This window comes from Giraffa tippelskirchi, chromosome 5, assembly GCF_054371585.1.
Source record: "Giraffa tippelskirchi isolate mGirTip1 chromosome 5, T2T-mGirTip1v1.2.pri, whole genome shotgun sequence".
In the NCBI taxonomy this organism is placed as follows: domain Eukaryota; kingdom Metazoa; phylum Chordata; class Mammalia; order Artiodactyla; family Giraffidae; genus Giraffa; species Giraffa tippelskirchi.
Genome location: NC_137279.1, coordinates 158,333,556 through 158,349,034, shown reverse-complemented (window position 1 = coordinate 158,349,034; position 15,479 = coordinate 158,333,556). Strand labels below are relative to the sequence as shown.

The 15,479-nt window shown below is 45.3% G+C and overlaps 1 protein-coding gene across 3 annotated transcripts in view; it reads right to left on the bottom strand.

The window, feature by feature from the left end:
* Positions 1 to 15,479, bottom strand: part of KANK4 (KN motif and ankyrin repeat domains 4) — a 124,458-nt gene that overhangs the window by 9,421 nt on the left and 99,558 nt on the right. For all 3 annotated transcript variants that reach the window (XM_081486630.1, XM_081486629.1, XM_081486632.1), the window contains 5 exons: positions 14,981 to 15,092; positions 11,888 to 12,106; positions 10,087 to 10,174; positions 7,773 to 7,992; positions 1,735 to 1,877 (listed from right to left, as the gene is read on the bottom strand). In XM_081486630.1, the coding sequence (XP_081342756.1) occupies positions 1,735 to 1,877; positions 7,773 to 7,992; positions 10,087 to 10,174; positions 11,888 to 12,106; positions 14,981 to 15,092 (782 nt within the window). The remainder of the gene's footprint in view (positions 1 to 1,734; positions 1,878 to 7,772; positions 7,993 to 10,086; positions 10,175 to 11,887; positions 12,107 to 14,980; positions 15,093 to 15,479) is intronic.

The following is a 15,479-nucleotide window of genomic DNA, read 5'->3' as shown; positions in this document are numbered from 1 at the left end:
AATGCTTGTTGACTGCACTAACCAGACCACAGTTTTCCCTCCAGGCCCCTCTCTCCGAGTGGTATGAAAGCCAGATGTCATATACAGATGTCTTCCTGTCTGCCCCCTGCCTGACTTGGGACCCTTTCCTTCCTCACCTCCCTCCTGGTCTGGTTCCATACAATTACATTTACAGAGTACTGTTATCAGCGCGGTGCAGTGCCAACCCTGGAGATACAGAGAGAAACAGGTAGCTTAGCCCAGGAGACTCCTGGCCTCCCAGCTCACTCCTATCTCTCCTGAAGGGAGCCTGTGGCTCCCTTCATACCTAAAACCCCCAGGGGGCGCTGAAGAGCACAGCTACACTGTGTAATCTCTTTATTCCCTTGGCGACGTGGGATGGGTCCCTTACTCTCCTAGAGCATCGGTTTCTCCTCTACAAGAAGGACATATATTTTGATCATTAGTGAGCATTCTGCCTTCAAGAGGGCCAATTGAGAAAAAAAGATCTACTATGTTTATGGAAAACATTATTTGAAGTAAAAACAGCTTTATTGAGTCCTACAGAGTAAGCTATAGGTGAGTGAAAACACTTTAAAAACCAGAAAGTAAGCTATAAATGTCTGATTCTTGCCACCAATAGGATTGCTATTATGTGAAGTGGGAAAAATGACTTTGCCATCAGGTTTAGCTGCAATCACTTTGGGTTGGGGTGGATAGCAGAGTTAAATGGATTGTTGGGAGACCGTTTTCTATGGTATTTTGGTTTGCTGCAATCCTGTGAGTGAGGAACCATCTGGCCTTTTGTTTTACTGTCTTTTTAAGGAAGAACATATAGTGAACAGCATTGGAAGAGAGAGGTAGTGTCTCCTTCAGAACAGAGAACAGTCATGCTTACTACCCAGTATGGAAGACTCAGGTTCCCTAAGCTCAGGGTTTCTCTCTAGTAACACAGCGCGCTCTGTGCACAGGGATCTGCTCCTCCTCACATCGTCCTGTAGCTATTGGGACTCCAGGAACAGGTATAAATAGCGATGCTCTGACTACTGTTACCACTGTGAGTACCACACTGTCCATTGGCATAGGAGTCCTGTGTCTTCTGCCAGCATCCATGACACTGTGGCAGCTAACTTGTTAGCTTTAAGGGAGAGTACAATCTCAGACCCTTCATAGTTCTTGAGAGTTAGGCTACACCTATGATTCACTCTAGGGGGAAAAGGAGAGTCGAATGCACTCCACTTATTCTCCTCTTGGTCAAAGATGGGCAAGTGGCCTTTTGAAGAGTTCCCACTGTTCCATATGGAGCTCTGTCTGACTCAAAGCCCTACTGGCTAAGGGTTATACCTTTGTTCCATATTCTCAAGTAGAAGGGCCCTGAAGCTGAACAGAGACAACCCAACCCTCTGAACTGCTGTGACTCATGATCCCTCTATGTATCACCTGCAGGGGCTTTCTAGCTCACAACTAGCAAATGCCTTGTCCAGGTGCTAACTGTGGGAACTTTGAGTTCAAGGAGTCTGCCCCAGAAGGAATTTGCCCAGTTTCAGCCCAGAACATAGATTACAAGCTCACAACCTCTGTCCCAGCCTGTCTGGGCCTCAAGAGGCTCCAGAAGTCCAGTCTTTGTATAGATGCCACATGGAGGGCCCAGACTTCTCGGGCTAAAAACTGGATCTGCATGGAGTTCCTCACCCCACTGGCAGAATAGGAGGAGTGTGCATTCATTAAAGATGAGAACATGTTTACTCCTCCTACCTGAGTAGCTTGGATGTTCACATTCCCTTCTCTTAAGAGCTTCCAGACGACAGCCATGTCTTCATCGGTCTCGGCAGAAGCCAGGGGGGTGATCATCACAGCAGTGTAGCCAGCTTTGTTCTGATGGTCCACGTTGCAGACACCTGCAAGAGAAACACTGAAGCTGGAAGAGCTCTTAAAATGCCGGAAGCCAGGCTTTAGCCTGTTCAACAGGAGGCTTCCCACTGGTTAAAGGGCCACAGAATAGAGCAATTCTTTCCCAGTGGTGAAATCTGTATTCTACATTTTTAGCAGCCTTCAACAGTGGCTACTTTTCTTTACAAGTTTTCTGAGGATACCTAGCAAACAAGGCACAGAGGAGAGTCAGAGATGACCAAGGCCTATGACCTTGACTTTATTTCCTAAAGTGGGGCACTATTATTCCCAGTTTACAGATGAGGACACTGAAGGTGAGTGAAACTATATCGATGCCCCAGTGAAGGAGAATCGAGAGCAGGACTCGCTCATTGAGTGTCAGGCTATCTGACGCTGGAGCCCATCACTCATACAGCCTCATATCGCCCCCAGGCGTGCACTTCAGGTCTTGCTCTGTGTCTACATATAACTCATAATCAACTGGCTGTAGTTGTAGGTCCTTTCAAAGGCCTAGTGATATCTTGTGAAATGGATCAGAGGACATGAAAAATGCCCCGGGATAAACACAGAAATCTTCTGGGAATAACCAACTCATTTGAAAAGCACAATATAAAAACACTTCACAAATGTTTCTATTAAAGCAATTGAGAATATACATTTCACAAGAGAATGAAAAACTGGCATATTTTTAAGATGAAGTATTACATGAGAACTCAAGGGAAATTTCTGCTTCATAACCCTGGGGATATGCATTCACATCCGTCCCCACCAAAGGAGATGAAGGAGATCATCAGCCTGTTGTCTGAAGGCTCCCACCTTTTAAGGGCAGTTGTTGTTGCTTGGTTGCTTAGTCGTGTCCAACTCTTTCGTGACCCCATGGGCTGTAGCCCACCAGGCTCCTGTCCATGGAACTTTCTGCCAAAGAATACTGGAGTGGGTTGCCATTTCCTTTTCCAGGGGATCTTCCTGACCCAGGGATTGAACCCACATCTCCTGCATTGGCGGCAGACTCTTTACCACTGAGCCACCAGGGAAGCCCTTTAAGGAGTGTACAACTTGGAGAAGGAAATGACAATCCACCCCAGTATTCTCACCTGGAGAATCCCATGGAGAGAGGAGCCTGGTGGGCTACAGTCCACGGGGTCACAAAGAGTCAGACACAACTAAGTGACTAACACACACACACACAGCATGAAAAACTAAATCTTCCCTGTACTATTGCTCAGGAGAAAAACTATGTGTCTCTTTAGGCCAGTAATAAAACCACCTCAGTAGAGCAAGTCTGAGACGTTCTTAGCATTTCTTCTGTAAAAGGGTGATAATAAAAAACCTGTAAGGTTACTGTGAAATTTAATGAGTTAATGTATTAAGAGCATTTAGAATGGCAGCTAGCACATAATAAACACTCAATGAACATTAACTGTTATTGCTATTATTGTCCAGAATGGTATTCTTATCTTCATATCCTTGCTACTGAAGACTCAGATATTCATTAAAACAAATCTGGTTTATGACAAAATGTCAGTTAGATTTACTCATAAGTTCTGTACAAGGGGAAAAAATAATATTTGTCTGACAGTCCCTCCACCCCAAACAATTTTTCAGAAATGTGTCATAATGGACCAGGATGCCAATGGATACAGTTGTGCTCATGAATCAGCAGTTTCCTCACTGAAGCTTCTCTGACCACTGTGTGACCAGCTGGGCTATGAAAGGCAAATAACAGCTCCATTCAATGCCTTATAACCCTGTTCTGATGAAGATGGGAATATCTATCTGCATTGCCTGGTTAATGACTTTAAAATTTTTACGTCATAACTATTTTATGTTTGCTTTTAAGATGTGTAAATGAACCTCAGGTTACGACTCTCTATGCTCTCTTCAGAAACATGACCTATAACAGTAGAATGACTAATTCCTCCCCAGGGGCTCTGAAAAAGGACTGAGGACACCCCACTTTCAAAGCAATGCTTCTAAGCAGCTCCAGTGAGCAAACCAGCCCTCCCCAGGGGTGAGGGGCAGACTCTTGACTGAACATTCTCCGAGTCAGCCAGCTTCTCCTCTGCAGAGGTGCCGAGGTAAAATAGAGCACGGTTCACAAAGGAGTAGGCTGGTGGAGGTGCACCCATGACTATTCTCAATAACGATGAGTCACTTCGGTGCAGCCTTTTACAGTTTGTAATGTGCTTTCCAGATTCTGCACAAACGGCTGGGAAGGGAGCTCAGTTGGGAATGGGACAGATCTGCCCTCCTCAACACCCCTTCTACAGTGAGGGAAAGGAATGGGACTTTCAGACTGTCTCCCCAACCAACCCACCCCATTCTTTATGCTTGTGGCTGTTTAGCTATTTCAGCAAGTTAAAGGGAAAAGCTTCCAAACCACATTATGGTTGATGAGTATTGACTGGATCTCAGAAAACATCAGCAGAAATTTATAACAAGCAAATTAAAGGTGATCTGTTCTTTTCGACCTCATGGACTATAACCTGTCCATGGGATTTCCCAGGCAAGAATATTGGAGTGGGTTGCCATTCCCTTCTCCAGGTGATCTTCCTGACCCAGGGATTGAATGCGCATCTCTTGAGTCTCCTGCATTGGCAGGAGAATTCTTTACCACTAGCACCACCCAGGAAGCCTTTTAAGCAGTAGTATTGCTGTTATACATGTTCCATAATGAAAGGTCCTAAGACTGAACACAGTAAATGGAACCCAGAGGTATAGGTCGGTGCCTTTCTCAACTGAGCTGCCGTTTTGATGGTATCCATGAATCCATGAAGAATGTTAGAAATGTAACTTTATCTTCCTCTGATGACATGGGATGCAGAAAGAACTTTAGGTTATCCTCACATACATCACCTGTCCATACAGGTAAAGAGCCTCAAGGCTACTTAAGAGAATTTTGAAGAATGGGAAACTTACTGGAATTTAATCTAACTCCCAGAGGTCATCCATCCACTCTTTCATCTAACAAATATTTTCACTCAACACCCACCATGAGCCAGGAAGGGGACCAAGTGCTGGAGATACTGAAAGGAATGAGACAGGCAGAGCCTCTCCTGGGTTAGCTCAGTTTTATTAGAACTCAGATAGCAGTGACAGGCAGAGATCACCTAAAGAAAGAAACAGGATGTTCCACTAGAGAGAGATGGGGCAGCCACTTTAGATGGATCACCTTGTGAGGTGACATCTGAGCTGTGACTTGAATAATGAGAAGGAACCAGTCATGGGAAGAGTTTCAGGTGAAAGGATCCAGATGGAAAGAAAATGCAGAAGTCCCAAGGAGGGAATGAGTGTGGGGACTCTGAGGCCATGTGGCTGGAATGGAAGAAAGGAGGGTACGTGGTGGCTGCAGAGAAAGGAAAGGCAGACAGGCCTGGGCCCTCTGGGATACCTGAGGGCCAGGCTGAGGAACCCGCCTTCTGTTCCAAGAGCAAGGGGAAGCCATGGGAGGGATGTAAGCCGGTGGAGAGGTGAGGGGAACAAGATCCATATTGCAGGAAAGTTGTTGGATCTGGAATCTGGACTTCCTGATGCCTGTTTAAACTTCCTCTGTGGCCTCTGAATTAGGATTACACATCTAGCATGTGCTCTGATCCCTGGGTTCCACAGTAAGGACTTCAAACCCCAGCAGTGCTCTTAGCCATTGCGTGATCTGGAGCAAATCTGTTCACTTTTCTGAATGTCATTTTCATTGTCTATAAAAAAGGGATAATCATTCTACTAAAGAGATAGTTATGAAGACTAAATGAGATCTCAGGTGCTAGATGCTTAGTAGAGGGAGGGCCTAATCCATGGAAATCATCTGGGGTTTTATATCTCTTGTAGGTACCATCTTAAACGTCCTCATACAGCTTTCCTAAACTCACAGATGACATTTGACTGGGACCCGCACACCTTCAGTCAATCCCCTCACCTTGCACTCATACCACCACTCCTAGACTGCTTGATATTGTCAAACAATCTGTTGAAACTCCACTACAAGCCCTGTGGTATTGTATCAGTAGATGCAAAGGCCTTTATTTGACTCTTAACTGCCTTTTCCAGCTCCTAAGAGGGTCAAGGCCATTTGCGATCATTCTCCACCAGAGGGAAGAGTCTTCCCTTTCTCCAGACCCTGAACAATTAAGAACCTAATGCTCACTTCCCTTTTCTCCTCCTCAACGTCTCTCTGGACCTTTGCCCACCTCCTTTCCTTTTGCTTCCATTTCGGAAAAAATAAATATCCCAGCAGCTTGCTTAGGCTGATCTCATCTGTCTCTGCTGTGGATTCCAGGTTTTTCCAGCTCCTGAAAGACCATGCTCCATCAAGCATCTTCTTTCCTCTGTATCTTTAATCTCTCTCTTCTTCTATTCATCTCTCTCTCTCTTTCTCTGTGTCTCTCTCAGACAACAAATATATTCAGGTCTCTGCAATCCAGTTTCCTTCTAACAACCTCCAGAAACAACTGTTTCCAAAGTCACCAGTGACCTCTTTCCAAATCTGCCAAATCTTGGTGTCATCTGCCAGAGACACTACAGTTCAGTAATTGACCCAGTGAACAATCTTTTTCCTTCTTGACATGCTCCTCTTCTTTGGCCTGGGACGTTTCTCTGTCTGCAGGAAACTACCGACTGCAGTGCACCTTCCCTGCACTCTAAGTGTTGTGTTAGTCACTAAGTTGTATCCGACTCTTTGTGACCCTATGGACCATAGCCCACCAGGCTCCTCTGTCCATGGGATTTCCCAGGGAAGAATACTGGAGTGGGTTGCCATTCCCTTCTCCAAGAGATCTTCCTGATCGAGGGATCGAACTTAGGGCTCCTGCATTGCAGGTGGATTCTTTACCATCTGAGCCACCAAGGAAGCCCTTCCTGCTCTCTCAGCAGAATATTATCTCCCTTCTTTTCAGTCCTGAAATCACACTCTCCACCTCTCTCTTGGGAGCCATCATCCTGCTCCATCCTGACTGTCAAGCTGTAAACTCTTGGGAAGACAAGAGCTCCATGTAGGTCACATCTCTGGTGGTAAGCAGTATGGACATCATACATAGTCTACACATATCTGAGGAAGGGTGAATGAATCAAATTGAGTCAAATTGATTAAATGGAGCTATGGCCTTAAACTCCTAAGAGTCCCTTGGACTGCAAGGAGATCAAACCAGTCAATCCTAGAGGAAATCAGGCCTGAATATTCATTGGAAGGACTGATGCTAAAGCTGAAGCTCCAATACTTTGGCCACCTGATGTAAAGAGCCAATTCACTGGAAAAGGCCTTGATGCTGGGAAAGACTGAAGACAAAAAGAGAAGGGGGTGGTAGAGGATGAGATGGTTAGTTAGTATCACTGACTCAACGGACATGAATTTGAGCAGACTCTAGGAGATAGTGAAGGACAGGGAAGCCTGGCATGCTGCAGTCCAGGGCAAAGAGTTGGACACAACTGAATGACTGTGTGCACGTCTGCATGGCCTTTGTTAAAAAGTACTTATGAAGATGATAAAATGTGACCATCTTGGTGTCATCTGTCATCTGCGCATGTCAAGGAGGAAAAAGATTGTTCACTGAGTCAATTACTGAACTGTAGTGTCTCTGGCAGATGACATCAAGGAAGGAAGTGTGGTATAGCACTGGAGTTGGACAAACTGAATATAAAGTCTGACTCTACCACTTACCAGCACTGTGATCTGAGCAAGTTTTATAACTTCCTGAGCCTCAGTTTCCTCAACTGTAACATGAGAATAACGATACCTACATCACGAGTGTTGTGAAGAATACATGATATAATAAAGGCAAAATGGTTTGGCCCAGCTCCTAGAGTATAGGAGGAATTCAGAACAGTGAAAAAGCTCCTTGCTGCAAAGAAGTGGTATCAAGAACTGCCCTTCACAGAGGGACCCAGTCAGCAGAGTTGCGAGTGTTTCTGACCTGTCTCCAGCAGCAGCTTCACGATGGAGAAGTTAGAGTGGGACACACTGTAGTGAAGAGCTGTGTTCCCGTTGCCATCAGCCAGATTGACAAGCAGCTTTAGCAAGTGTGGGGAGTAAGGCTGGACCCCGTGGAGGTAGGCGGCCACTACAGCAGGGCTGGATGACTTCCGGCTGGAGATGCGGAACCACTCTTGACTGATGGTGTGCAAGCTCTGCTTCTGAAATACCAACACATTCCAATTCCAGAAGGTTACCTACCCAGGTGCTCCAGCTGGGGTGTCAGTTTCCACTGGGAAAGGTCAGCTTGGGTTCCTTCCACATATATCCCTTCAATTCCCTCCACCTCTCGCTGCGATTTACTCCTGGAAGTCTCAGAGCTAGCAGGTGTGTGGGGGTACACAGCATCACTCTTTGAACCTGTGGGATTGGTTCCCCCATCATGTGAGGTAGACAGGAGGACTGGGAGAGCAGCACAACAGCCAGTAACACGACACTTTACTTGGGGAGAGCTTGAGTCCACTGTACATTTAGATCCCATTCTCCATAAGCACAGGATAACCATGACCCCCTCTTTCACACATTTACACCAGCCTGTGTTGACTCTAGCCCAGACTCCACTGGGGCACCTGCATGTTTTTAACAGGCATAGCTGGAGAGTCACAACATTAATGGGAAAAATGCACACTGAAAGCTGAGACAAACAACATGCCCAACATATGCATGAAGTAAAATCCAAACAGATGTGCTTGAAATATTTTTGGCTTTGAAGCTTTGCTAGGACCTTCAGAGAAAGTGGTTAAACAGCCCATGGCAGGATCCCACTATCTGCAGTATTCCAAGTAAGGAGAGTCCCAAAGAAAACGACACCAACTCTGCATGTGACATGACCTAAGTGTTTAAAATGGAATATGATTAGATTATTTTCCTAAAGGAGAAGAGAAACAATGGGCCTGTGATTGTAAAAAATGAGTTCATATTCATTCCAGAAAGGGCACTGGAATGGGAGTCACTAAATTTGTAGGGCCAGGCTTAAGTCCTGGCTCAGCTGCGTGACCTTGGAAGTCCTAATACATTTTGAGTCCTTCTCGTACTGTCTATAAAATGAGGGTGAAAAAAGGACTTGGTTTCCAACCTCTCAGGCTCTGCCAAATGAGGTCCTTGCACATCCTGCTTTGTCTCTAAGGTAGGGAGGGGTGTTCTGTGCTTTGATCGTAACATGTGTGTTTTGTCAGGTTTGCATGTCCTCTAATTGCTTTTCTACGCAGAAACAGTGGACTCTTTTGTGACTGAAACGTTTTTTATGTATCAGAATAATCTCCTTTACCTATGGAATCTTCAGGAGAATCTGGAGAAAGATCCTAACATTAAGGAACATAGTGGAAGATTTTAATTGAAGATCTAGGAAATAACTTAGCTCTGTAATTCATTGAAGAATAAGTAGCAGGAGTTTTAATCAATATCCACATCACATATTGGTTCTTTAACAATCTGGGAACAAGTTATTTGCCAAATCAGTGAAGATAAAATACAAACGAAAATGGACTAATCAATCATTTTTACTCCTAAGGCTTTTCTGCCAAGGAGAACAAAATGGGCTTTAAAAATGCTTACATGCTGTTACATATTGGGTCTTATCTGTGGCTCTCACGACATGGGAAAATGCGTCTGTATCAGTACCTCTTGATTCAAGCAGAAATTGATCCTTAAGTGTTTAAATCTCTGTGGACCATGGTGGTGTTAGGGAGCAAACAGATGTATTTGCTTGCTTTTGGTCTCTTGACCCACAGGTGCACTTCAAGAAAAACAGTCAAGACTACAGAACGAAATGCCAGGGCCTGAGGAAGTGGAGACAAGCAGTTCACCACCTTTATTTTATTAATGAGGAAACCAGAGCCCTGAGCATTGAACTGACCTACTCAGTACCTCACAGATGGCAGTCCGGGGAATAGAACCATGGTTTCCATTCCACCTTCTCTTTTCCTCTCTACCCACAGTTCTATCAAACTGTGAGGTAATTTTGAGCCTAAGCCACAAATGATTCCATGACATATTCATGGTGGGATGCCTAATAACATTTGGTAAATGCCTCTGAGCCCCAGCCCTGGTTCCTGTGCACATGCACGGATTCTGCTTTCTCAACACAATCCATCACCTTGGGCAGCAGAGTTTGGGCAAATGAGACAGCACGCAGCAAAGAGGAATCCCAAGCACACCCACAGAGCTGCCTTAGTTGCAAGACCCAAGTCGCCAGGGTGGAACTAACAGCTTAAGCAGTATGGAAATCTTTACATGACGATGACAAATCAGAGTACCAAGAGCTGGTCAGTGGTCGTCCCAGTTTCTGGCAGATGTTGGCTCAATGCCCGGCATGCATTAAGGAATTCTTCTGAGGGTTTATATCTAAAGAAAAAAATTAATTCATATGTATATATATATCAGTCTCCATCTTGATAAAAAAAAAAAAGTCCCCTACCTTGACTTTCACTCTCATTTTCTACTTCTCAGCAACTCAGACATTCAAACTAGGCAACTTCTCAGGGTCAGGGGCATTCCTCAGAAACACTGAGTGAATATAGCCTCCTGTCGAAGAGGGCTGACTTCTGAACTCTTCTGAAGAATGAGCCAAGCATATTTCCCTTTGGATCCTGCTGTTTTCAGGGGGTGAGGTCAGATCACGAAAGCATTTTAGGGGGCCACGGGGCCCACTGTCATTCCTGACATGCTGGGAAAGGGAGGGTTATCTTCCCGACTTCGGAGCAAACATTTTCTGCCTGAGTGACTTGAAAAATCCAAAGGACCCACTCCACAGCAGCAAATTTCTTCGGGTTATTCTTCCATGAAGGATATAGTAAGCACTAATAGAGTCAATCAAATGAAAATTGATAGCACCAGGGCACTCTCAGTGATACGCACTATTGCTGCACTGGTAAAAGGGCAGGCTTAGCACTGACAGGCCTAGGCTGGGAGTCAGTGGCATTGGTCACCATGAAACTCTACTTTCATCAAATCCTTACAGCATTGCTATGATGGAGCAGCCCTGTGGCCCTGCTGGACAGTCAGCTGCCATTCACTCATGTCTCTTCTTCAGCAACCAGGCTGGGGATGGTGATAATAATAATTAATGGTACTTACTAGTCTCATTTCTCCCATTTACAGGGAGTCTACTATGTGGCAGGCACTGCACTAGGCATTTTACATACTTTTTCTCATCCAGTTCTCAGACCAAATCTATCAGGTTGGTACTATCCACATTTTACTGATGAGGAAACTGAGGCGACCACAGCTTAAGTACCTTGTCTAAAGTAATACTGTGGCAGATGTAGGATTTGAAGCAAGTATGTCCAACTCCAAAGACAGTACTCTTGTCATCATGCCAAATGACCTCCCATCACTTTAAAAGACCAGGTTATGTCAGCATGGCCAATGAGAGAGGCAGAAAAACATGTGGGAGAATTACAAAAGACCTAAATCGAGGGACTTCCCTGGTGATGCAATGGTTGAGAGTCTGCCTTCCAATGCAAGGGACTTGGGTTCGATCCCTGGTTAGGGAACTAAGATCCCATAAGCCATGCAGGAACTTATCCCATGCCATGTAAGTACTGAGCCTGTGCACTCTAGAGCCTGTGCTCCACAGTAGAAGAAGCCATAGCACACCACAATTAGAGAAAACCCACATGCTGCAATAAACACCCAGAGAAGCCCCAAAGAAAGAACCAAAGTTGAAATACTCACTCTGCTAGTTGTGTCACCTAACTTTTCTAAGCCTCTGTTTCTACATCTATAAAATGGGTCTTCTAATAATTACTACCTTATAGATTGTTAAAAGGATTACATCAAGAAAATGCATGTCAAGTCCTTTACATTTTCAGTGCTAGGACCATGTTAGCTTCATATGCAGAGCTCTGTCTATGACAGTAAAATCCATGAAGACAGGAGTTAGATCTGTTTCATTCAACCAATGCAGAGTACCTGGCATAGACTAGAAACTCAAATAAATACTGTTGAATAGATGGATAAAGGAGTTAACAAATAAATGACTGGATACAAAGGTGAATAAATATGCCTGCTCTTTCTCAAAGGATCATGTGCCCCATCGGTCCCCATCTAACTTACCTCTCAGTCTTGGGATGCGGGAGCTCTTCGCCAGGCCCAGTTTCCTGGTCTGTGTCGCAGGTGCCCTCAGGGGTGCCCTGGCCCACCCTACAGCTGAGGTGGGCATCCTTGCCCCGCCTGGGTTCTGGGCCATCACATTTCTTCTCAGCCTCACTGTCAGACAAGTCTTCTGGGGAGCTGTCCTCATCACTGGTCTCCTCACTCGAGGTGGTCTCATAGCTGCGAAAGGAGACAGGGTCACTCATTCTGTGCTTCCTGCCCAGTGCTCATGTCAACACAGGTGAGAACTCGGTGGATTTTAGATAACACTGGCCTGCTCACTAACCTTGTCCTTCATTGTCTACACCTGCAGGCCTGGGCAAGGGGACTCCCAGGAAATTTACTGTCAGAGGAACATGCTTTTAAGATCTCTTAACACTAGAGGCCATTTGGGGAGTAAAGGTAATTAACTAAGCTCTTTGCAAAAAACATACAAATAGCCCATGGCCTAATTGGCCATGCATTCAGATGATTCAGACAAGCAATCCAAGGTTCTCATGAAAGCACTTGATTCTGGAATCCTAATGTCCTGTTCAGAGAGGGAACCAGATCTAGGCAAACATCCCCCACCCCTACCCTGCATTCTCTGAATTGCCTGACAAATCCTCACATCTCTGGGTGATAGTGAAGCCTCCCTTTAGACCCCTGTTCTAGCCCAGCTTACCCCTGGCAAGGGAGGAACCATCTGCGCCTGCTCCTGGGACACAGCTGGGAATCCTGAACCTAGCACCTGCCTTTCTCAGTTGCTATTTCAACCATATCTTGGAAGAGCAAAAGTGTGGGTGTAGGTCACTTGACTCATGGCCTTCCCTCCCCAGCAACAATCCTTATGTTCAGTTATATGCAACTCTATTGAGGTGGTAGACCAGACACCATGGAGGAAAGTTCTGGAAGACTTATCAATCTCTCTGCTGATGGTCAACAAGAGACCTCTGATGGAGGATGCTCCAGATAAGATGAAGACTTCAGATTCTTGGCCCACTGGACACTTCCACAGAGATGAGGCGAGACCAGTGCCATGATTTCTACTGAACCCCCTCATGCTCCTTCTCTGAATAGTGGTCCCTATGTAAGGTCCCTATGCTGACTGGATTTGCAAACCCAACCTGCCCGCTGATATGCTTGCATTCTGTCTTGTTCAAACCCCAGATATTTCTTCCTCTACTGTGCTTGGGACAACCTTCTGTTTTTGTGATTGAGAAAGTGGGGGGACATATTAAATTTACCAAACAGTTCTTTATCTTAGAATTGCTTCCATGAAAACTCGAAAATCCCTGTCCTAACTGAGCTGAAACTCTAAGTAGGGGGCGGGAGAAAATAAACACAAGAACAATGTATTCAGATAATCGTAAGAGCAATGGATAAACTAGTGATGGGACGTGGGATACTGTGATGGGAGGAGGGGCCACTTTATTTAGAGCAGCATTTTTTAACATTGGCTGCATGTTAGAACCATCTGAGGGTACTTAAAATTTCCAATAGCTGTACTGCACCTGAGACTAATTAAACCAGAGTCTTCCATCTGGGAGGGGCTCAGGCATTGATATTTTTCAAGGCTCCCCCAGGATTTCCTAAGTTCAGTCAAGGTTGAGAACCACCACACCAAGGTCACATGGACTGACAGTTATCTGCAAGAGGAGCACTTTGTTTTTTAAATATTCAATATCCTGGGATAAACCATAATGGAAAAGAATATTTTAAAAAGAATGCATAAAAAATAATTTAAATGTATGTGTAATAAAAAGAAAGGAACACTTTAAATGGTGCGTGTGCTCAGTTGCTCAGTCATGTCCACCTCTTTGCGACCCCATGGACTGTAGCCCGCCAGGTATCTCTGTCCATGGGATTTTTCAGGCAAGAATACTGGAGTGGGTTGCCACTTCCTCCTCTTTAAGTAGAGGGAAAGGCAAATGCAAAGTCCCCAAGCTCAGCCTGACCTGGTGTGTTTGAGTGAAGAAAGGCCAGAGCCTGTGGAGGGGGACGAGGCATGCTATAGTCACAAGTCAGACTTTGTACTTTGGTACAAAGCTGGCACTTTTGCAAGTATTTAAGCAGGGGAGAGGCAGGACCTGCTTTAGGCTTTAAGATTAGGCTGATTCTCTTTTCTGGACACAAGCTGGTAAAAGCTCAGAAAAAAGTGGTTTCTCCTGGGCCACAGTACCTGACAGCTGCAGGAGTGGGAACAGCAACCCACCTATGACCCCATTTCATCTTTTCTGATGTTTCCCTCACAGAACCTGGAACAGTAGTGATGACACTCTTGTCTGAATCTGATGTCTTCCTCCTGGTCTGAACCAAATTAGCCGGGGTTTCTCTCTTCTGGGTACTTCCCAGGCACATCCCTGGCTGGGCCTGGTGCCCTGGCTCTGGGCTTTCCTATCATCCTCTGCTTCTTTCTCAACTAGAGTTCAGCTCAGCCTGTCCAAGTTTTCTCTTTACTTTTGTTTCAACTCTACCCAGGTCCAAACTGTGAGTTAAGGGCAACGACCATGATTTATTTGAATTTTTTAATCCCTATCACGAAACACATCATTGGTATTTAATAAATGTTCGCTAAATGACTGACTGAGAAAGTATTCTAAATCCAGCGGTTTACTGTCTGGTTCAAGTTCTGAGTCAACAGACATTGGTTGTTTTTCTTCATCCTAAAAAACGTCAGTTTGATTTGCCATAAGTTAGTTAAAGGAAGGAAAAAATTAAAAGGATGAAATTTTAAATTCTACCAATTAAGGGTTTGTCGACTCAGTGTTGTGGTTCAGATTAAATATCTTCCTTCCAGGGCTCATGTGTCCCCCAACTCCCAGAAGGTACTGAATCCTGGCCCCGGGGACACCAAAGCCAAGACAGATTAAGAGCACAGGATCCAACAGAACTACCACGTCTGGCAGGCAGCCAAACATATGCAAACCCGAAAGGGAGTTTTAAAGGGCCGTTGAGATTAATTCCCTTGAAGAAGAATGAAAACCAGATGCTTCCCCCTAGGAAAAGAGTGTTCAGGGCAACAGTGGGAGAGGTGGTGTGCAGGGCAGTCTGGGTTTCACGAGCGATGCTTACCCACCGTTAACCCCAACAAACTGAAGGTTCTTTTTGGTCCCATTACCTCCTGCACGGAAGCCATAGTCTTTCTTTTTCATTATGGATTTAAGGCTGGTCGACGGGGAGATCTCTAGGCAGACACAACATCACAGGTTAGCATGATCTTGGGAATACCCCTTAGTGCAACAGAACTGTGAGCCTTGCTTTGAGGGGACACTGGCTGGAGGTGTGTGAAGGGGTAGAATAGGAACTAGACAATATAAATCAAATATTCTGAGGGTCTTTGAGGGGTCCCGGCCTTCTGGTCAATGCTAGTCAAATTGTTCCTGTTCACAAACCCTCTATGTGTAGATGACAGAGAAGAGTCATTGGAGAGTTATTGAACCATGTGGTGTGGCTGCCTTGTCGTCCCTATCTCAGTCTGGGGAAATCTGAGGCTCAGATGTGCTGAGTGAATGACAGAGCAGCAGCAGAACTTAGGCCTCCCGACCCCTGATCCAGCACCCACTTTTGCACC